Source organism: Bos indicus x Bos taurus, chromosome 3 (genome assembly GCF_003369695.1).
Source record: "Bos indicus x Bos taurus breed Angus x Brahman F1 hybrid chromosome 3, Bos_hybrid_MaternalHap_v2.0, whole genome shotgun sequence".
Classification (NCBI taxonomy): domain Eukaryota; kingdom Metazoa; phylum Chordata; class Mammalia; order Artiodactyla; family Bovidae; genus Bos; species Bos indicus x Bos taurus.
The window spans coordinates 108277437-108300653 of record NC_040078.1 but is presented as its reverse complement, the minus strand read 5'-3'; the positions used below and the strand labels follow the sequence as shown (position 1 = coordinate 108300653).

Genomic DNA, 23217 nt, shown 5'->3' with positions numbered 1-23217 from the left:
CGTAGATGGGAAACAATAACGACCTCTTCATACTTGCTTTGAGAATTTTATGAATTAGTAACATATAAAGAGCATAGCACAACACTTGACATAGAACAAGCACTCAATACCACATTTACCGGCAAAAGGAGATGCTGGTTGGCAGTGTCATACGCAGAGCAAAGACGGGTAACAAAACAATTCAAAGTGCCACTGGATTTAACAATGTGGAGGCTTCTAGTGTCTTCAGGGCATTCAGAGAAAGCAGACAGCAGGAAGTAGCCACAGGACTGGAATAGGTCAGTTTTCATTCCAATCCCAAAAAGGGCAATGCCAAAGAATGTTCAAACATTCTTTGAATGTACAATTGCACTCATTTCATATGCTAGCAAGGTTATGCTCAAAATCCTTCAGGCTAGGCTTCAGCAGTATGTGAACTGAGAACTTTCAGATGTACAGGCTGGGTTTAGAAAAGGCAGAGGAACCAAAGATCAGATTGCCAACATTTGCTGGATCATGTAGAAAGCAAGGGAATTCCAGAAAAACATCTACTTCTGCTTCATTGACTATGCTAAAGCTTTTGACTGTGAGAATCACAAGAAACTGGAAAACTCTTAAAGAGATGGGAATACCAGACCATCTTACCTGTCTCCTGAGAAACCTGTATTTGTGTCAAGAAGCAACAGTTAGAACCAGACATGGAACAGAATGGTTCAAAATTGGGAAAGGAGTACATCAAGGCTGTATATTGTCATCCTGCTTATTTAACTTCTATGCAGAGTACATTGTTCAAAATGCTGGGCTGGATGAATCACAAGCTAGGATCAAAATTGACAGAAGAAATATCAACAGCCTCAGATATGCAGATGTTACCACTCTAATGGCAGAAAGTGAAGAGGAGCTAAAGAGCCTCTTGATGAGAGTGAAAGAGGAGAGTGAAAAAGCTGGCTTAAAACTCAACATTCAAAAAACTAAGATCATGGCATCCAGTCCCCTAACTTCATGGCAAATAGAAGGGGAAAAAGTGGGAGCAGTGACAGATTTTATTTTCTTGGGCTCCAGAATCACTGTGGACAGTGACTGCAGCTATGAAATTAAAAGATACTTGCTTCTTGGAAAGAAAGCTATGACAGACAAAGACAGTGTATTAAAAAGCAGAGACATCACTTTGCTGACAAAGGTCCATATAGTGACAGCTATAGTTTTCCCAGTAGTCATGTACAAATGTGAGATTTGGACCGTAAAGAAGGTTGAGTGCCAAAGAATTGATGCTTTCAAATTGTCGTGCTGGAGAAGACCTGTGAGAGTCCCTTGGACTGCAAGGAGATCAAATCAGTCAATCTTAAAGGAAACCAACCCTGAATATTCACTGTAAGGACTGATACTGAACCTGAATCTCCAGAACTTTGACCACCTGATGCAAAAAGCAAACTCATTGCATCCTGATGCTGGGAAAGACTGAAGGCAAATGGAGAAGGGGTGGTAGAGGACGAGATGGTTAGATAGCACCACCTTGTCCAATTTAACAGACACGAATTTGAGCAAACTTTGGGAGATAGTGAAGGACTGAGGAGCCTGGTGTGCTGCAGTCCATGAGATCACAAAGAGTTGGACACAACTTAGTGACTGAACAACAACAAAACAGCAGGTAGCAAGGAGTCAAGGAAATGGAGACAAGGGCGTAAGGAGCTGTATTTGAAAGTATATAAACAGGGCTTCCAGTTTCAAATGATCACCATCTAACAGCTCCCATTAATTGCTCTCTCTTCCAAATTCTAAATAAAACCCAAATATACGGAAAACACAGAAATGTCACCATAAACGAGTCTTGACAGCTAACTGCCAGAATCGGGGATGGGGAGTAGAGTGGCATATTTCCACCTATGATAAAGCCAGTGGGACTGGACTGAAAAATATAATTGTAGTGAACCCCCAGGCTATGCTGCCCACAGAGTGACATTGCCTCCCATCCTAAAAATAACTTGAAAGATCCTTTATCCTTCCTCCCACTGTCTGACCCTTTAAAAAACAAGAAAAGCAAGGTCTTTGTGACTGGACAATGAGCGCACAGCCGTCACTTCACTATGTAGTTGCTTCCCCTATCCCCTGAGAGGGCCTCTCAGCCCAGATACACTTGGAGATGGCAGCTCCCAGAAAAGATGCAGGCACAAAGGGAAGAGGGGCGATGAGACATCCTAGGAAGGGGTGCAACCTCTTGTAGATACAGAGGGAGGGCAGAGATAGGAAAGAGCCAGGAATGACATTTTTTAAAACTACATCTTCTGACTGTTATCAGATGGCCAGGATATAGAGATAGGAGAAGGTTCCATTTCAGCCCCGCAGAGTGATGTTAGATGAAAGCCTGATAAACCCTGAGGACGAAGCTAAAAACAGAGCCCCAGCACCTGCTCTCCCACCGTACATTTGTTATGTGGTTCAACCAGCACCTGAGTGGGGCCAAGAGTCCAGCAGACACTGGCTCTTCAACAGCCATGCCCCACTTTCCTGCTGACCAAGCCCAGTTTTGGATTCAGGGTCTACTGTCTGATGACTCAGGTTGATTCTGATTGTCCCAAAGCATTCATGTGCACTCATTCCCCTTGCCAATAATTGGATCAGGGTTGGATTCACAATCTAATTCTGGCCAAGAAAAGGAGAAACCACCTAAGAGGAAGAGGGATTCTGGGAAAGGTTACTTTAAAAAAAAAAAGTGTTCATTGAATTTGTTACAATTTTGCTTCTGCTCTTTTATGTTTTGGTTTTTTGGTTGCAAGGCATGTGGGATCTTAACTCCCCAACCCAGGATGGAACCCGCACCCCCTTGCACTGGAAGGCAAAGTCTCAACCACTGCACCACCAGGGAAGCGCCTGGGAAAGGCTTCCTGCTCTTAAAAAGACACCAACAAGGACGAAACAGTTATTTCTCGGCCCTGGATGGCAGGGTGTGATGTCTGGAGTGGCTGTATCCATCTTGCCACCATAAGGGAGCCAGCCTAGGTTATAAGGACAGAAGACTGCAGAGAAAGAAAGAACCTGGGTCCTTGAGAGCAGTGTTCAGTTGCTGAATTAACCAAGCTCTAATTTTACTCTTCTTAGGTTAGCTAAGGAGTCATTTCAGTCAAAGGTCATTTGCACTGAATTGCACCGTTACTTGTGGCTGAAAGCTTCACAGACCAATCCAAAGGACAATTCATGTGTCGTGGTCTTGGTTTGGTTTTGGGGTTTTTTTTGGGCAAATATCAGCTATTTCCTTGTTCCAGAATAAGTAAAGAGAAAAAAAACTAAGAAGATGGGCATATGAAAAAAATATTTCTAATTAGCGAAAAAAAGAAAAGTATTATTCTGAAAACTCAGGAGGAACAGATCTTGAAGGGTGATTAATATGACAGTTAGAAGAACAAGGAAGGAGACTGTTTGGCATCTTTAAGAAGATGAAAGAAAACATAGCCTCTTGAAAAAGAAGCAGAAGGCAATGAAGGGAAAACAGATGGAGAAGAAAAAGAAACAGGATGACATGAGATAAAAGTGGAGAAGGTGAGAAACGCTTGTAGGGAAACTAAAAATGCGTTAGCAAAATTGAAATATTTAAAAGTCATTATAAGCACATGGAATTTAACAAAATCACAAGGAGAATGGGAAACTTAAACCTCTTAGTCTTTGGAATATCAAGCAGACAGTAAGAAGGAAATAGAAAAATTGAATAATATAGTACTTAGTATATATGAGGAAAGAGGGAGAGTGAGAACACTGCAATAATAATTATTTTTAAAAAAGCGAAGTATGCATTGCTTCAAAGCAGCCGTGGAATCATTAAAATGGTCACCATATCGTAACCCACAGAGAAAACTCTACCAGTTCCTTAAAAAGGAAACGCTGTAGGGAATTCCCTGGCAGTCCAGTGGTTAGGACCTGGTGTTGTCACTGCCAGGGCGTGGGTTCAAACCCTAGTTGCAGAATTAAGATCCCACAAACCATGCAGCAAACAAGTAAAATAAAAATGTAAACACTGTACAAACCTCCTTCTCCAAATATGAAGCAGTAAAATCAGGAACAAAAAGATAACAAAGTAAGTCATCCAGAAATTAAAACACATTCTCCACAACACTTTTAGTCAAAAGGACAATACTAGAAGAAAACATAGGTACAAATCCTCACGACCTTGATTTAGGCAATGGTGTCTTAGATATGAAACCAAAAGCACAAGCAACTTAAAAAAACAAACTGGGCTTCATCAAAATTTAAAATGTTGAGCTTCAGAGGATAGTACTAAGAAAGTGAAGGACAGGGAATCCCCTGATGGTCCAACGGTTAGAACTCCGTGCTTTCACTGCCAAGGGCTCAGACAAAAAAAGAAAGTGGAAGACAGCTAGTTGCCAGAGGCAGGGGGTGAGCAAAATGGGTGAAGGTGGTCAAAATGGACAAGTTTCCTGTTATAAAATAAATAAGTCCCGGAAATGTAATGAACAGGGTGGTAACTAGTGTGGTGATTACAATTAAAAATACTATATTGTATACTTGAAAATTGCTGAGAGTAGGTCTTAAAAGATTTCATCATAAGCAAAACAATTTATAACTGTGTGTGGTTATAGATGGTTACGGATGTTCTAGACTTATTGTGGTGATCACTCTACAGTATATACAAATACCAAATCATTATGTTGTATACCTAAAATTAATGTTATATGTCAATTATGCCTCAATTGCCAAAAAGCAAGTGAGTGACAATTCACAGAGCAAATATTTGCAAATCATGTGTACAATGGTCGTTACGTATGGAATTGTTTTCTCTCAAAAAGATATATTGAGGTCCTAATGCCCAGTACCTCTAGAATGTGACTTTATTTGGAAATATGGTCTTCACAGAGGTAATCAAGTCAACGTGAAGTCATTTAGGTGGGATTTACCCAGTGTGACTGATGTCCTTCTGAAAGGGGGGAAGTTCAGACACAGAGACAGACACTGATGCAGGGGAGATGACATGAAGACATATGGAAAAGAGAGCCATGTGACTGGAGAGATGCATCTATGAACCAAGAAAGGCCAAGGACTGCCAGCTAATTCCAAGGGCTAGAAGGAAGGAACCCTTCTGCCCTACAACAGTCACACAGAGCATGGTCCTGTTGATACCTTGATTTCAAACTTCTCACTTCCAGAAGCGTGAGACAATAAGTGTGTTTTAAGCCATCCACTTTTAGAAATTTGTTACAGCAATCCAAGGAAATAATACAAAAGTATCCATAATATATATATATTAGGCAAAAAAAAACCCCAAACTCATAACTCAATGACAAAAAGAAAACCCAGCACATTGAAAAGAGGTTCAACATCAGTAGTCATTACGGAAATATAAACTGAAACCGCAGTGAAGTATCACTTCACATCGACTAGGATGGCTGTAATTGGCAAGACAAGCAGGTGTTGGTGAGGATGTGGAGAAACTGGAAGCTTTGTACATTGCTGGTGGGAATGTAAAATGGTACAGTTGCTTTGGAAGGCAGTTTGGCAATGCCTCAAAAAGTTAAGCAGCTCCTCAAAAAGACTTTTTTTAAGTTTCCATATATATTGGTCCTTGCGACTGCCATAACAAGACACCACAGACTGGGTGGCTTAAACAACAAAAATGTATTTTCTTACAGTTCTAAAGACTAGAAATTCCAGAGGATGCTTGCAGGTTCATATTTGTGTTCTGGTAAGGGCTCTCTTCCTGACTCGCTCCCAGCCACCTTCTTGCTGTATCCTCACCTGTCCTTTCCCCTGTGTATGGACAAAGGGCATAAATGAGTTCTGGTGTGTGTTCCTCCTCTTGTAAGGACACCTTGTAAGTCCCTGGGATTCCGGCCTCTCCGTTATGGTCTCACTGTTGTTCAGTTGCTAAGCCATGTCCAGCTCTTTGCGACCCCATGAACTGCAGCACACCAGGCTTCCCTGTTCTTCACCATCTCCCTGAGTTTGTTCAAACTCATGTCCATAGAGTCAGTGATTCCATCCAACTGTCTCATCTTCTGTTGCCTACTTCTCCTCTTGCCTTCAGTCTTTTCCAGCATCAGGGTCTTTTCCAAAGAGTTAGCTCTTCCCATCAGGAGGCCAAAGGTGGGCTCATTACCATTAATTATTTCCTTAAAGGCCCTATCTCCAAATATAGTAACACTGGGGGTTAAGGCTTCAATATAGGAATCTGGGGGAGATAATTCAATCTATGACACCATATGACCTAGCAATTCCACTCCTAAGTATATACCCAAGAGAACTGAAAACTTATGTTTCCACAAAACTTGTACATGAATGTTCATAGCAGCATTACTCTAATAGCCAAAAATCAGAACCAGTCCAAATCCCATAAACTGATGAATGAATAAACAAACTCGTGGTATATCCACACAATGGAACATTAGCCATATAAAGGATGCAATACTGATACATGCTACAACATGGACAAGCCTTGAAAACATTATGCTAAGTGAAAAAAAGTCTACACATTGTATAATTCCATGGTTATAAAATGATCAGAATAGGAAAATCCATAGAAACAGAAAGTGGATTAGTGGTTATTAGGGGCTAGGGTGGGTGGGAGGAATCGGGAGTGACTGTTAATGGGCTTTCTTTTGGGGGTGATGAAAATGTTTTGGAATTAGAGAGTCTGTGATAGTTGCATAGGAAAAAAATGACTGAATTGCACACTTTAAAAGGTATGTGAAATTTTATGGTATGTGAATTATATCTACAAAGAAAATGACAATATGAACAATGTGCAGTGTATAAAAACATACTAGATGTGACCAAAGCTAAACTCAGAGGAAATTTCTTAGACTTAAAATATTAAAACTATAACAGCTAAGCACTGAACTCACCTAGAAAAAGACCTCAGGAAAGCAGGAGGATGGTATCAGGAAAGATAAAATCATAAAATAACTGACAAAAGTAAAGAGCAGTGGAATTGATGAGTTCAAGAGCTGGTTATCTGTCATAACCAATAAAATAAATTCCTTCCAAGAATAATTTTTAAGAAAGAAATCACAGGGCACAATATGAAGAAAGAGAAAGTAAACTCTAGATACTATAGAAAGTTTTTAAATAAACATTTCTGGGCTAATAAATTAGAAAAAGATCATCAAAAGATGTTCTGTGGAAGTACAGATTAACAACAGTGACTCAAAAGGAAGTTACAGAAAAGACTGGGCCATCAGCAAACTTTCCCACTAAAAAAATACAGTTTCCCAGGCAGTTCTGCCTGTCTCCAAAGAATGATAACTATGCTATTTAAACTATTCCAGAGCAGAGAAAAAGAAAAGATTATCCCTGATGGCTTTTTCAAAGCCAGCATTACCAAAATGCTAAAACTTGACAAAGAACACAAAAACTAATCTCTCTTATAAATGTAGATGGGAAATATTAAAATATAAGCAAATTAATTCAGCACATATTAAAAGAATAATACACTTATCTGCAGTACAGTATAATCTAGGAATGCAGAAAATCACATTGTAAAATCCATTAGTAGAATTCATCATATCAAAAGTTCAAAGGAAAAAAAACATGTGGTCATCTTGAAAGATGCTTAAGAAGCATTTTGTAAAATTAACATCCATTGCTGACTTTTTTAAAGCAAAAGCATTATATGGCCAAGGAGATAAAAGCAGGGCTTTGGTAATAGACAGACCTGAGTTCTGGCTGACTTTGGATAATTCACTTGGCCTCTCAGACTTCAGTTTTATCATCTGAAAGATGATCATAATGCTATTTAAATGAATTAATGTAGAAAATCATATTGCATGGTACCCAACACAGAGCAGCCCTCAATCAGTGGAAGCTTAGTGTTTTTATTAATAAAATGGAAGCAGAAGATTATTTCCTTAACATGATTTTTAAATCCATCTATATCAAAATATGACTGTTATCAGGAAATACTAGATTAAAATTTGTGTTGCATATATTATGCAAAGGGGGATTTATAGTAGATAATTTTTGGTATGGATATAAATATAGAAAAAAATGTGGAAGGATATACTCCAAGATATTAGTAGTTGTGTTTATCTCTGGATAACAGGATTCTGGGTGCTTTCTTTCATTTTCTATACTGAATTTTTAAAATGTAAATGCAGGACTTTCCTGATGGCCCAGTGCCAATACAAGGGACACAGGTATGATTCCTGGCCTGAGAAGATCCCACTTACCACGGGGCAACTAAGTTCTTGCGCCACAACTACTGAAGCTCGAGGGCCCTAAAGCCCTGCATGCCACAGCAAGAGAAGCCACCACAGGGAGTAGCCCTGTTCTCTGCAACTAGAGAAAGCCCACACACAGCAATGACTCAGGGCAGCCAAAAAAAAAAGAAGACAGAAAAAAAATTGCTAAATGTAAATGCAATAGCAAATGTTAGATGGGGATAATTGAAAAAAAAAACAAAACAACTGTTCTTCCAGAAGACCAGACAAGTTGGGAACCCTCTCCCAGAAGGCAGAGGAAATGGACTGAGAGCTGAAAATGACAAAGGAAGTGACAAGATTTGAGAATCAGAAAAATGGATGTACAACTCAAGGTGTAGAAAGATTCTTAAGAGAGATACTAGAGTTATAAGAGGTTCTAGTCAAAGTAATAACTGAAAAAAACTTTCAGAAATAAAAAGAGGTACACAGATTGAAAGTTTTACGATGTTATAGCCAAACTCAATGAAAAGAGGTCAATACTTGTTAGATTTTATTTTCACCAGTAGGCTAAAGAATTATACAAACATCTACGTGTGTACACCTTTGCACCCCAGTTACCTACAAAACAGTGAAAATTACCCTGGCCTCAGACTTTTCTGCAACACAGCTGCCATTAGACAAGACAGAGTCATAAAAGGATCCTATCTTCTCAGACATGAAAAGACTCAGGAATCATACACTCATTTCTTGCAAAGGATACTTGAAGCTGTACCCCAGCTGAGTGAGGCAAATCAAAAGTCTTAATAAAAGTCAAGAATGAGGAAGGTGTGATATTAAAGGAGTGCAGGTCTTCACTTATTCATCTAAATTCCAGACTCCCAAAAGGGACTGTTACATGTTGGCCAGTGAATTCTATTGACCCTACCCTCCGACCCTCCGTGTTTCCTTGCTCTTTTCCAGGACCAGGAAAGAGGGTGAGGCAGTAGAATCCTTGTAGAGGCCAAGGAACACACACAGCGTCCCTCTTTCTGAGATAGGAAATAAGGAGGTAAGATTCGGCTTCCCACTGAAATTTTTGGACAGAGGGGGCAAAAGACTGCAGAATCTTCCACCTCTTTTTTCTGGGAACTGCAGAGCTGAGTGTGGGGCAAAAGTTCGCTCCGAGGTCGGGAAAGAGGAGTGGGCACTGGCTCCCGCAGACTCGCTGAAAACTCGTAACTTCTGTGGCCCGGAGGCACAGAGTCATCAGCATCTTCAGCCCCTCCGGCCTGGCCTTCGGGAGGGGAGCTGACCTCGGTGGGGGTCGCCGGGGTCGGGGATTTTTGTGTAAGACCAGCGATAGCAGTTTATTTGGGGTGGTTGCGGGCTGTGGGGATGCTCGCGGTGGGCGAGACAGGGGAGCGCGCGGGATGCGGAAGACCTTACCCCCCGGCCCGGTGGAGACCGTGACCTGCGCGTAGGTGGCTCCCGCGGCGGCCGCCGGGCCAGACACTCCGTTGAGCGCGGCCACGCGCACGGTGTAGCGCGCGCCGGGCCGCAGGTGCAGCAGCGTGGCGGCGCGCTCCCGCAGCCCCACCTGGCGCGGCACGAAGGCCACGCGCGGCCCGCATGGCTCGCACGCGCCAGCCGGGCCTTCGCGGCCGCAGCGCAGGCACAGCAGAGAGTACGTGACGTCCGAGCGGCCGCCCGAGTCGGCCGGCGGCAGCCAGCGCAGCCGCAGCGCCAGCGGCGAGCGGCTCAGGCTGTACTGCAGGTCCCGCGGCGCCGACGGCGGACCTGGCGGAGACGGGTGGGCGAAGTCAGGGGTTGGGGTGGGCGGCCGCGGAGCAGAGGGGGGAGGGGGCGGGGCCGGGAGGGCAGGGGAGGGGCGTGGGCCTGCGAAGGGCGGGGCCTGCGAAGGGCGGGGCCGGTAAGGGCGGGGCGTGGGCGGGCAGGGGAGGGCAGCGGAGGGCCGTGGGCCGGTGAAGGGCGGGATGTGGGAGTGGGGCGCGGTCAGTGATGGGGTGGGTGGAAGTTAGTGAGGGGATGAGGTTACTGATCTGGGGACCTAACAGAGTGTAAGGGGCGGGAGTCCCCCTGCTGACTGGAGAGTTAAGACAGGTGAGGGCGGGAGCGGTGGGCGGCGGCCCACAGGGTGATCCCCCAACGAGCCTAACCTCATCCCTTCGTCTAGATTCTCTCTGTTGTCCTGGTTCTTCCATCCCCAGGCCCAAGCCTGCGGTGACCACCCCTCCCTCCACTCTGCCGTCTGGGGGGCAGGCCCCCCACGTGAGCCCTGGCGCTCCCCAGCGTGGAGCCCCTGCCCTCACCACACCTCGATTCCGCCTTTACAGACCGCCCCCCACCCCCTGCCCGTGGTAAAGCATTCAGGAGCTGGACTCACGGGTGCAGGACGCCGAGGGCGGGTCGGTGGGCGAGCGCGCATAGCTGTCCTGGCACACGCAAAACGTGGACGCGTTTTCCAGGGCCCGGCTGTGCTCTGGGCACGGTGAGCAGAGGGGCCGCCTCGGGGACACCTTGTAAAACCCTGGGGGACAGGCTGCGGGGAGGAACTGCGTGAGGAAGGGGCTACACCACAGCCTCTCTCTCCTCCACTTTCCTGATTGGGGTGGGGCTGCGTTGCTGCTTTTAGCAATTCACTGAATGCTCATAACAACCTGTGAGATTTGCACTTTATCCTCATTTCAAAAATGAGGGAACTAAGGCTCAGAGAGGTTAAGTAACTTGCCAGATGTCCCACAGCTAGTAAATGGAGGGATTCCAACCGCAGCCGACTGGTTCAGAGCCCACACCACACTGCCCTAATGCCCACTAGAAGAAAAGGAGCCAGGCTTTCCGGTTTTGATGTGAGGACAGAAGGGAGAGGCCTCTGAGGGTTGTTTCCCAGTTACTAAAGGACAGACACCCACACACTCCCAATTAGAAACACTGCCACACACAAACACATACACACTTGTCAGAGCTCATCCTCCCACCTCCACTGTTTGAGGGTTAATGCATCATAAATCCTCTACTGACGCACTTGGTCCCCATTTAGGAGTGGAGCCTGCCACTCTTAAGTGGAGGGAGAAGAGGGACCATGAAAGTTCCTTCGTTCTGACACCTCCTCAGTTACTTTGCTTCTCTCACTTCCCTCACCTCCCCTAGAAGTCAGTGGTTAAAAGCACAGGCTTTTATATATAAACTACCTGGGTTTGCAGCTGAGTTGCACGACTTATTTGCTTTGTGGCCTTGGGCAAGTTGGTCCACTTCTCTGAGCCTTGCATAGAATACCTACCTCAAAAAGGTGGTTGGAGGGTTGAGATAAAAGATGCAAACTGCTGAGCCCAGTACAGACAATATTTGCACACTAATGGTAGTAATTACTCTTCCTCCAGCACAGGCCTAGAGTGGAAACAGCTAAACGCCCACTTTAAAAGGTTTCTCACCAGCTGGGCCAGGGAGGGAGGCAATGGCTGCTGGCCCTCCTCTCAGAGCTTGGGTGGTCCTCACCAGGTTCCCTGTCCCTGCCAGGATTTCTTTATCCCTCTCCTCTGGTTTAGCTTTTTGTGGAAGACTGGTGGCTCTCCAACCCCAAAAAGACATACTACAACAGAAGGGATGCAGACTAGCCCTTGGGAAGAGCTTCCAGCTCTCTGGGAGCAGAGGGTAGGGGCTGAGGGTTCTCATCTGGAGGCTTAGGTTTGGCGATGGGTCCCTCTTGCTTAGAGCCCTGGGCTTTGGGCTGCTTTGGGCAGGGCCTCCAAAGCTCAGGAGCCTTTGGAAGTCCCTGCCTTCGGAACAAAGCATGGGGCTCACTAACATCTGGTCTGGGCAGCAGCAGTCAGGCTGGGACTCCGGAGGCCTGGGTTCCAGTGTTAGCCTTGCTACTTCCTATGTCTCTCTGGCCTCAAGAAACCAGACAAATGCGAACACTAAGCATGGCCTGCCCACCTCCTTCGGAAGTAAGAGAGGGACATGTTTGCAGGATCGCACAGCAGGAGGGAAAGAATGTGGGAGGCTCCTTTCTCCGTGTGTATGTGTGTCTGGGGTCCCAGAGGTGGGTGGTCCAATCAGAGACAGCATTGCTTATATCTACTTTGAGAGGCTCTATTTAGAAGAGGTTGTATGGAGGGGCAGACTCAGGAAGGGACTCCTGAGAACCAGACCCCTTCCTCTTTTCCTCATGGTCAGAGTCAGAATTTCAGGGGTCCTCTAGTTGAATGCCCTCTGGCCCATCTTCCAGCAGCTTTCCCAGCAGGAGCCACAGTCTTTGCTCAGATACTTGGTAATGGGACCCCATCTCCTTCTGAGGCGGCCTCTGTTGAACAATGCTGGCAGTTTGAAAGTGCTTCCATTTAAATTGCACAGCAGCCCCCTAGGGTACTTTCCCCCAGCTCTAAGAAGAAAGGGGGAGTCCAGAGAGATTGAGTAACTTCTCACAGCCCCTCAGTACCAGGCAGAGCTGGGATCTGAGTGCAGGCCTCTGCCCCCTGTAGGGGGCACTGTGGGGGAGTGGGACTAGCAAGTCACAGCTGTTAGGTTGCCACCTGGCTCACATTGGCATTCAGTAAGCAGGTGGTGGGATTTCCCAGGTGGTTCAGTAGTAAAGAATCCACCTGCAATGCAGAAGACACAGGTTCGATCCCTGGGTCAGGAAGATCCCCTGGAGAAGGAAATGGCAACCTGCTCCAGTATTCTTGCCTGGAAAATTCCATGGACAGAAAAGCTTGGTGGGCTACAGTCCTTGGCGTTGCAAAGAATTGGACATAACTTAGCGACTTGGCAACTGAGCACGCAGGCCTTCATGCTGAGCCCAAATCAGCCTCTCTGCATGTAACCCGCCTCATGCCTCTCCATCGCAGGGACTTGATGTACCCTGTGGAGCCTCAGCATGTCTGCTTGGGTCCCTCTGCTCCAGGGCAGTCCTACAGAGATTTGAAGACACGAGTCATACACTGACTTTTTCCACCAAGGGAAACCCCGCATCTTTCAATAATTCCTCTGGTGGCTGGGAGAGGAGCAACAAGAGTCATGGCCATTAAAGAGAGATGCCTCTGTGTGTCTGTCTTCAGAGAGGGCTCTGTAATAGCCACAGAAAACACTTGCAAAGCCTTCCCTTTTAAAATACAAACCTGACCATTTCATTTCCCTTTTTGAAACCCTCCAACAGCTCCCCAATGCCTACCCCACCCATGCCACACTGAACTTTTCCTTTTCCACCTCTGCATCTTGTCCCATAGTGTCTTATGCAACTTCTCTCCTGGCAAAGGCCTATGTTTCTCCAAATCCTAGTTCAAAATAATCTCCCTTATGAAGCTTTGCCTGGCACCCTCCCCACGTCCTTACTCCCTAAGGCAGAGCTGATGCCATTACAAATGGCCTTTGTCTGGTCTCAGCCAAAGTCAGAAGTGGGATTGGGTTCCTGAGTCTGTGTGTGTGTGTGATTGCCTAGAATGTATATCTAAATCCGCTCCTGAAGTCCCTGATCCATTTGTGATTGCCTAGAATGTATATCTAAATCCGCTCCTGAAGTCCCTGATCCATTCATTCAACAATTTTTTAGCATCAGCTATGAGCCAGGTGCTGTTCTAGGCTCTGGAGCTGCAGTAAAGCAGAGGTGAGTAAAGCAGAGCAAGATTCCCCTGTCCACTGGTACAGGTGCCCCCTCCTAACCCACAGAGAGAAGAGAGGCCATCGGTTGGTAATTCTCTTCTCTATCAGCTCTTTCCGGTAACAGTACAGGGAGTGGAGCCATAAAAACAGTCCATTTAAGGTATGGGCAGCAGGGCACTGTATTTAAAAACAATAAAACTGACTAAAACGTGGCCTGCTTTTTGTTAGCAGCATGCATCAGCAATTCTGATCCACATCAGTAATAAAATACTTCTTCCCCAGAGGCTGACGGCCTCCCCCAATTTGGTACCCCTTTGGCTCCCCACCTCCTGTGTAAACAAGGCTCCCTCTCATCTACAGTAAAAAAAATCCTCTCTCCACCCAATGTCCTCCTCAAGACATCATACCCTCTTCTCCCCTTTCAAACGCAGCCTCCAGAGAGTGTTTACATTCACTGCCTTTAGCTCTTCAATTTCCTTCATCCTCTTACCTGCTGCAGCTGGTAAGACCTCCATCACTCAGCTGAAACTGCTCTCACCAGGGCCACTAGGCAGACATTGACCAATCCTTGCATTACCCGATGGCTCACCAACACTGCAGGCCATCCCCTCCTGGAACTTCCATCACTCTTGTTGCTGTTTAGCTGCTAAGTCATGTCCGACTCTTTTTACCCCATGGACTGTAGCCCGCCAGGCTCCTCTGTCCATGGGATTTTCCAGGCAAGAATACTGGAGTGGGTTGCCATTTCCTTCTCCAGGGGGTCAGCCTGACCCAGGGAACAAATCCAGGTTTCCTGCTTGGCAGGCAGATTCTTTACCACTGAGCCACCCAGGAAGCCCTCCATCATCCTTGGCTGCCATGAAATCACACTCTCCTCCAGCCTCTGATCACTGCCTTGCAGTCTTCTTTATAGCTCCCCTTTGTATGTTGCTGTTCTGTGAGACTTCATTATTGGCCGCCTTGCTTCTTACCCCACACATTCTCCCTGGTCTGTCCCAACCAAACCCATAGCTTCAAGTTGCATCTATCTCTCTGTTGCTGAGCTCCAGACCCGCTTTCTAGCTACCTCTATTTGAGTGCACCATGGACACCATCAATTCTTTATGTGTATTCATGCCCTGTGTTCTCTACTCCAGTGAATTACCATCTGTCCATTCCATCCTCTGGATGCAGATCAGTCAAAATGGACTCCTTCCTCCTTTGAAATCAATGGTCACCAAGTGCTGTGGAGGTTTTCTTGTTATTACATCCATCCTTGTCACTCAGTGAGCTCTGCTACTCCCTTGGTTCAGAACCCGTGCTCCTTCTCCTGAACTATTACATCATCATCCTTCCTCAACTTCTGGCCTCTAATCCTTCCTTCTCCAGCTTTTTCTTTGTAATAGCAGCTCAAGTGATATTTTGAAAATACAAATCTGAATTTGTCAGATCTCTGCTTCAAACTCTCCCTAATGGTCTAAAGCATGAAGTCTAAGCTCTTTATCCCTTCTTTATCCCCACTCAAGCCCTTCATGAATTGCCACTCCTCTTTTCCAGCCCCTTCACCCGCGCATCCCCAAGTGCCCTCTTCTGTATCCATGCTGACTTGCTGAGCCCCAAGCATGCCATGTTCTCGCCTGCCTCCATGCTTCTACGTACACAGTCTCTTACCTCAGAATTCTCTTGGCTACCTGGAAGAAAGGCCTTATCAACATCTCTCTCTACACTTAGAATTGGGTTCTCCTGTCTCCAGGCTTCCTCAGATTTCTATTGATATGTATCACTCTTTATGCTAACTGCTCACTCACCCAGTACATTTCCATTGAGCACCTACCATATGTCCCATTATGGACACTGGAGCTGCTAAGATAATACAACCCATTGTCTGAGCTCAAGAAGTTCCTAGTCGAGTGATAGAAACACTAGAGGTCACTGCAGACCATGGGGTAAATAGACGATGTAGAAATACAGGTTTGGAGAACCCAGAAGTGGATCCCAACCTTTCCTGAAGAGCCCAGAAAAGTTTTTATCTCCAAGTCTGTTACTGAACCACAAGAGCCCCAGGGAAAAGATGGTGACATTCATTTATAAACATATCACACACCCTCAATAAATGCAGGTGAGGTGTTCTCAACTCATGTTGAATGGATGACTGAACAAAGGGATGAGAGCATGTTTAGTCACTTCTCCCACTGTCTTCCCACCACTGTATCAATCTCTCTATTAGCTCATACATCATCCTGTTGTGACTTTTAAATGTTTACATCTTTCCACTTAGACTATGAATTTCTCAAGAGTTGAGATTTTGCCTGATTCATTTTTGTTGCCCTGGCACCAAGAGAAGGACCTGGCTTAGAAAAAGCATCACTTGGTCTTTCTTCATTAAGTGCACATGGTTCACACCCCATTCTTACCCTCAGTCCTCAGAGCTACAGATAGAGAAGGAGAGACCTGTTCCTGGTGCCCCCACAGACCAGAGAGTCTAACAGAACCCCCAACATGAAGGATCTCCCCCGGGGGCACAGTAACTCTAGTTCAGAGAGTTGGCTGGGATCTTAGTAGTGACCTAGTGCAATTTCCCAATCTCTCTCTCCAGCTCAAGAATCCTCCTGCCCGCCTCTGACTTGTATATTGTTGGTGACAGGGAGCTCACTCCCTCTGATGTAACCAATCCCAGCAGCTTCTAGCTAATAGAGCTGGGCTATTGTAGAGTTCTTTCCAATGCACAGGGGAGGCAGCATGGTGTAGTAGAAAGAACCTGAGAGTTGGGCAAATCTGGATTTAAAACTCAGTTCCCTGTTTCTTAACTGCAAGTGAGGTGTTAATCTCTCTGAGCCTGTTTCCTTATCTGCAAAACAGGGATAAAGATGTTTTTATTGCTGTGAATAAATAAGAAGGTCTGTGTGAGGTGTTTATCATGGTGCCTGAAATACAGGTCCCTGATGACCCCTTGTATGCAGTCAAATCCATCTCTCATTAACTTCACTCACTGGTCCTGGCTGCACCCACTGGGAGCACCACAAAAAGTCAGGACTCCCAGCTCCATACCCCACGACTTCCCCACTCCCCCTCCTGCCTCTTTCATCTAGGACACACTCTCTCGCAACTGCCACCTGCGGGCTACACTCCCACACCACACCCCCCAGGGCGCTGGATACCTTCACAGATGTCACCGCGTTCTTGGAATCCCGCACTGCAGCTGCACCGGCCCACGGGCACCAGCCACTCTCCATCGGCGCCGCAGTGCATGCGCGGGGGGCTGCCGGGCTCCCCTTCTGAGTGTGCCACGCATGTTCCGGTCACCTCCACCAGCGTGGAGAAGGCGCTCTCGGCTGCGGTGGCTGGGAACGCCGCCAAGCCCCGCACCGTGGCGCGGCACTGCTTGTAGTAGACTCGCACAGAGACTAGAGCCACGCATGCGCCCACGTCCTGGAAGGCCAGGTGGAAACCCTGCCGGCTGAGCGGACCGATCTCGCGCACCTCTGTGTTCAGCTTCATCTTGCGCTCACCCAGGTCGCCCTGAGTGAAGCTCTCGTCTGCCGCGATTGTGTCGATCTTACGGGGCCGGCTGCCACCTGGGCGGGTACGCCCGCGGCCCAAATCGGCCTCGGTTTCCAGGTAGTAGACATTGAAAGTCTCCTTGCAGGTGCCCGCGGCTCCAGGGATGCTGCTGCAGTCACGCAGTGTGAACTGCAGCTCCACGAAGATGCGCTGCCCGCGGCCGCGGCCGATCCAGCCAGTCTGCAGCCAGTTGTCCTGGTTGGGCTCCAGCACGTTGCACACCTGGTATGTGCGAATGGGACGGTCGTGCTCGTCCACGCCGCTGATCTCCTCCCACTGGGGAAGAGAACAAACATGTGGGCGGCTTAGAGCCAAGGCGCCCCCAAGAGGTCGAGCCCTGGCGTTGACTGGGGCTGAAGTCCCCATTCCCCATCATTTTGCATTCTCTTCTCCCCTCCTTCCCCATACACACCCCTGAAATTATAAGACGCAGAGCTGGGAGAAACCTTGGAGACAACTTAGGTCCAGTTGACAGGGAAAACGGGCTCCAGAGAGGGGTGACTTGAGTGGATAGACACTTCCTCTTGTAGCAGAAGTAAGAAGTCTCCTTGCTGTCCACCCTGTGCTCTTTCCACAACACTAAGCTGCTGTCACACCATCACATCTCCCCCCATTACCCCAAGTTTCCAAGCCCCTTTTAGGATTCCAAGTCTTGCTTATCCTGTCAATCCATCAGTCAACAACATTGCTTAGTGGACCTACTGGGTGCAAGGCACCATCCAGCATTGGTTCCATCCAGATGCTGTCTGTTCCTAGACACACCCAGTTCTCTTATCAGTTTTTTTTTTTTTTTGCGGTCTGACTGAAGAGTCAACCTTTTTCTAATAGGCCACTCTGGCTTGAAGCCAGGGCTGCTGGAGACTACATGCTCTCAGGAGCATTTTGATCTGATGTAGCCACGGAGAGATAAAGGGGCTGAGTCCTGGACCACCAGGAGCTCCTTGGGACAGAGAGGGAAAGGTTTACACTTACCCCATTACTTGGCAGTGCAGTCCAGCCCAGCTCAGCTTGGGAAGCTTTGGAATCCAAAAGGATGACTAGAGAGAGGGAAGAACAGAAATGTCAGAAAGTTCGGGGTGGCGGGGTGAGAACCTTTGGTGAGTTCACTTGAAATTTGCTGACTGAGAAAACAGAGAATGTGGTGAAGGATACAGACAAGTTTTTCCCACTTCATATATCCCCATGATAAAGCATGAGTAGGTCTAGTCTAAAGAAAGGTAGCCACAATGATTAGGGAAGGAGCCTGTATTAGTTTTCTATGACTGCTGTAACAAATTACCACAAATTTAGTGGCTTAAAACAACAAAACTTTATTATATTACAGTTCTGGAGGTCAGCAGTTGAAAATCAGTTTCACTGGTCTAAAGTCAGGGTGTTGGAAAGACTGGTCCCTTCCGGAGGCTCAAATGGGAGAATCCATTTCCTTGCCTCCTTTAGCTTCTAGTGGCCACCTGGATTCCTTGGCTTGTGGCCCCCTCCTCCATCTTCAAAACACATCATTCCAGCCTGTTTCCTTCTCTAACTCTGACTTCTGTGGCTCTAAGGGCCATTGTGATTGTAATCGGGTCACCCATATAATCCAGTGTAACCTCTCCATCTCAAGACCCTTAGCCATACCTGCAACGTCTATTGCCATTTATGATAATATTCACAGGTTTTGGGGATTCAGGTATGGAAATATTTGGAGAGTCATTATTCAGCCTTGCATGGAATCCATGACATGTGCTCTAAGATTGGCTCTAAAATGGGGGGATCAGTGACCCCCCCCACCTTCCCAGATCTCCCAAATTATAACTGAGTGTCAAGAAGAGGGAGAAAGTGATCATATCCGAGAATTCTTGTACACATTCCTGAATTCACTCATACTCATGGGTTCTTCTGAGGTCTGGGGTCACCAGGGATAGGGGAGACTTGAACTTTTTAGTTTGACTCCCAGAGCCTCTGGGGAAAACGAAGTAGAGAGACCCTGCCAGCAGCAAAAAAAAAGTAAAAATCTTTACCTCCTCAACCAGCCCCTTTCCCAGGGGCTGTCATCTCCACTGCTTTTGAAAGATTATCAGGATTCCTTTAATATATAAAGCCATGACCCCTTCTAAACCAGAGATGCATGTGGTCACTTTCTTCCCCCATGAGGCATCTGACCTGCAGTCTGAATTCTGCTGTCAATATGGGTTCCAGAGAAACACTGGTTAGAATAGCACAGCAGCAGCTCAGAGCCAGAAGCCCAGGCCATCCCCAAATCTTTGAAGATTACTCATCTGGAGCTTAAGCAAGGGGGTGTGGCTCCAAGGTGAGCCCTTTAAAGGGGTTGGCCCCAGAGGTGTCAGTGACAATGAGCAGGACCACTGACAGCTTCCCGATTTCGGTGTAACCGACAGCACATCGGAATTGCATATTGGAAAGCATCAGAGATCTAGCGCCCAGAACAACCCCGAGGCCAACGCCTCAGATTCCAGCTCCTCCAGTTCCTGCACCTGGATATTACGCCTCTGGATTTAACTGAGTGTACAGCTCCCTCAAATTCAGGGTCAGACGCAAAACGCAGTCTCTGGTACAGCGAGCACCACCGAACCCGGCAACGCAGATTGCGCTGGTTAGGCTACACTCCAAATTCAGCACTGCGGACAGCTCCCTCTGGTCAGCACGTCGGACAGCTCCCAGACTCTTTCCCCCAATCCCCCACCCCACGCCCTCTCACCCACATTTGCCACCAGACCGCCCGCCCTCGTCGCCCCACCAGCGCTCTACCTTCTGTTTGCCACGCAGTGGTCCCCTAGACTCCCCACTGTTCCGGCTCCATCCCATCTCCTTATACTCAGATTTCACCTCCGCATCTCCCTGCCCCCACACCTTCCACCTCCAGTTGCTCAGCCTGTCCGTCTCACCGGCCCCTGAACCGTCGCCTCTGGCTCCCACGTCTGGCTTCCTGGTCTCTTTCTTCCCCAGCCTCCCAGGTCTCCAGCCCCCGAGCTCCTCAGTGCTCCTCTCTTCTTCGTTGCTTAGCCACCTTTTCCTCTCTCTCCAGTTCTTTGCTTCTCGCTGTCCGCTTGCTTCAAACCCCAATACAGACTCCAGTCTCTTCGTATGACTCCTTCCTCAAGCACCCCGGTTCTTCAGCTTCCTATCTTTTGGCATCCAAGCCTCCAAAACAGCCACCAGTCTCCTCACCTTCCTCTGCGGTCCCTGGCCTCCCCGGCCCCAAAAGCAAGGCGAGACACAGCGGCATCAGGCAGATGAACAGGCGCAGTGGATGTGGGCCGGCGCCGGTCTCCATGGTCCGCAGACCGAGCTGTCAGTGCGGCGGCGGCTCAAGCCGCGCCAGCCCCAGCACCGCTGAGCAGTGCCCCCAGACCCTAGCGCTGGCTGTGGGGCGGGATCTCGCCTGTGACCATCATCCATGGGCACCAATCCCTATGTACCACCGCGGGAAGTCCACCAATCCCCGCCAGGAGAAGGTGGAGAGGTGGAGTTTCACAGGCCAGGGGCCGAACAGCAAATTGGAGGGGGAAAAGGAAGGGGTCCCGCCAGTCTCCAAACCATGGAGGGTGGGGCAGCGCTGAGACCTGGTTCGGTTCAAGGGGAGAGGGATGACCTGCCGTAGGTGGCCCAGAGCGCTGAACCTTAGCCTCTCATTCCTGAGAAACAGGCAATGTGGGCGTGGCTTAAGGAGGAGCAAACCGCGGCGAGGCAGCGACACTTAAACAGCCTCTGAGCTAACCTGGAAGACCCCTAGTACCCAGGACTTGCAGGAGGTTTTGAAGACTGGTGTCCCGACCCGAAGCTCTGGGAAGCTCCTCTATCTTCTAGCCCTTGTCTTCTTCTTGTATCTGCAGCTTTTGGTATCTCGTGGCTCCACCCCGCCCCCTTTCTCCCCGCCTTCATCTCTCTCTCTCTCTCTCTCTCTCTCTCTCTCTCTCTCACACACACACACACACACACACACACAGACACACACCGGGGAGGAAGAGGCCAAGCACGACCCCGAGAGCTACACGAGAAAGGAGAGTAAAGTGGAAGACACAGTGCCACACTACCAGCAGCTCTTCCGAGGCTGGGGAATCATGTGGACGCCGGGATGGGCGATTGATAGATTTTGCATGAACGAGTGGTTCCCCAGGTTCTTGCTTCTGCAGCCAGGACACAGGCAGCCCTCTCCGCGACCACCCCTTTCCCCAGTCTGCTCAGAGCCTGGAGTTCCCCCCTTTATAAACGCTCTCCGCCCACCTCGGGGACTCGTGAGGAAAGCAGCGGCCAGACTCCCAGGCATCAGCGAGAGAGGAGGAGTAATCCTCACAGAGTTCACCCAGCCCTGAAGGAGTCGAAAGGAAACGTGGAGCACGACCTCTGTCTTGTGAAGGTCATTTATGTGCTGGCTGAGGGTTTAAGGCGTTGATGGTGGGAAGGGCTGGAGCCCTCCAGGATGAGGGAGGCGGCTACTGAGCGCCACCGTCTGGACTGAACGTGAGCAGAGAAAGCTCCACCCACCCTGTGGCTTTTCAGAGCTCTTTTCTTGGGGGCCTAACCCCTCTCCTTTGGAGGCTATATTAGCTAGAGAAGCCTTGAGAATGAATGTGAGTCCTGCATGGCCTGGATGTCTGTGCATTTTTTATATATGTACTCCACACCCTTCAGCCAACACTCACCGGGTGCCATGTTCTGTGCTGAGAATACCTGAGTGAATCGCCCTGTCTCTGCACAGTCCATACTTCCATGAGCACCAAACGGAATTAAAATTTCTGACATCATAAAGCATTGGTCATTTACAAGCCACTTTCATGTGTCACTTCGTGTGTGTATGTGTGTGGTATGTGTACAAGCTTACTCACAGACATACTTGCTGGACAGCAACAGTAGGAAGAGAGGCTGGGAGAAATTGAGTTCCTTAGCCCGCACAAAGAAAGGTCATCAGGAGAGGCTGAGGCTCGGAGACAGAAGAAGACCGAAGCTCTCTGAGGAAGCATACGGAGGTGTGGCATCCCTGCCGGCCCTTGGATGCAGGCGGAGGCTCTGAAATCAGATCTACCTGAAGAAGGGCTCTTACACCCCCACCTCCTTCCCATCTTTATTCTCTACACGCTCGATTTTCCCCTCCCCCTTTCCCCAGCGCTGGGAGATGGTATTTTTAGAAGCTGCTTAGAGACCCAGGACTCCTTTCATTTCAAAATGAGTCCTCACTCAACCACTCCTCATCCCTCTCTTCAAAACGGGGTCCCATCCTTTTTGCAGTCTCTAAGGCTCCAGCCACAGCTTCTTCCCTGAACTCCAGGAACTTCAACCCAGAGGTTCTGACCCCATGTGCTAAAACAAAATGCAGCCTTCTGTGATCCTCACAAGGATCATTCAGAAGTCAAGAAGATGGAGGAAATTATCCGAGGAAAACCACACAGAATGACCCAACAAATCCCTGGTTGTCTGGAGTCTGTTTCCCACCTCTCCTATCACACACCCCTGCAGGCTTCTCGGGGAAATCACCAGATCAAGACCCTAAGAATAGGGAAAGAAGAGGAAAAGAAGAAGTGAAATATACCTTGTCTTTCTTCATCTGAACAATTCATCTATAATAAAAGCAGAATGGAGAAGCCCCCTGTGTATGCAGATATATGCAAATCAGCTGGATCTTAATAAGAGTCGCTCTAAGGCGACTCCACTCTCACCAGGAGGCTGTGGAATAGACACCTCAGTAAAGAAATTCAGGAGGGCTTCAGATGGAAACTGAACTGTGGTTTATTGTGAGCTTTAAGTGCTAGAGGCAGTCAACCAGGAACCGGGTTAGATCCCTCCATAGAACAGCAAGCCTGCACGCCGTTGGCGGGGTGGGGCGGTGGAAGGGTGCGGTGCTTCAGTAGGTTCTGTCCATGGTACTTAATTATGAGACCAAGGGTTAAGGGCAGTCTTGTTTCTTTCCATGGTGCTGAACCTACCACGGTCAGGACCCTCTATTTTCAACTGGACATAGGAC

At 47.8% G+C, this 23217-nt stretch overlaps 1 protein-coding gene across 1 annotated transcript in view; it reads right to left on the bottom strand.

Annotated features, from left to right (window-relative positions):
- EPHA10 (EPH receptor A10) overlaps positions 1-20623 on the bottom strand; it is a 42990-nt gene extending 22367 nt beyond the window's left edge. Inside the window, exons 1-5 of the mRNA XM_027537783.1 lie at positions 20427-20623; positions 18231-18295; positions 16856-17534; positions 10507-10662; positions 9549-9899 (exon numbers count right to left, since the gene is read on the bottom strand). Coding sequence (XP_027393584.1) covers positions 9549-9899; positions 10507-10662; positions 16856-17534; positions 18231-18295; positions 20427-20532 — 1357 coding nt within the window. The 5' untranslated portion in view covers positions 20533-20623. The remainder of the gene's footprint in view (positions 1-9548; positions 9900-10506; positions 10663-16855; positions 17535-18230; positions 18296-20426) is intronic.
- Between the last annotated feature and the right edge of the window lie 2594 nt (positions 20624-23217).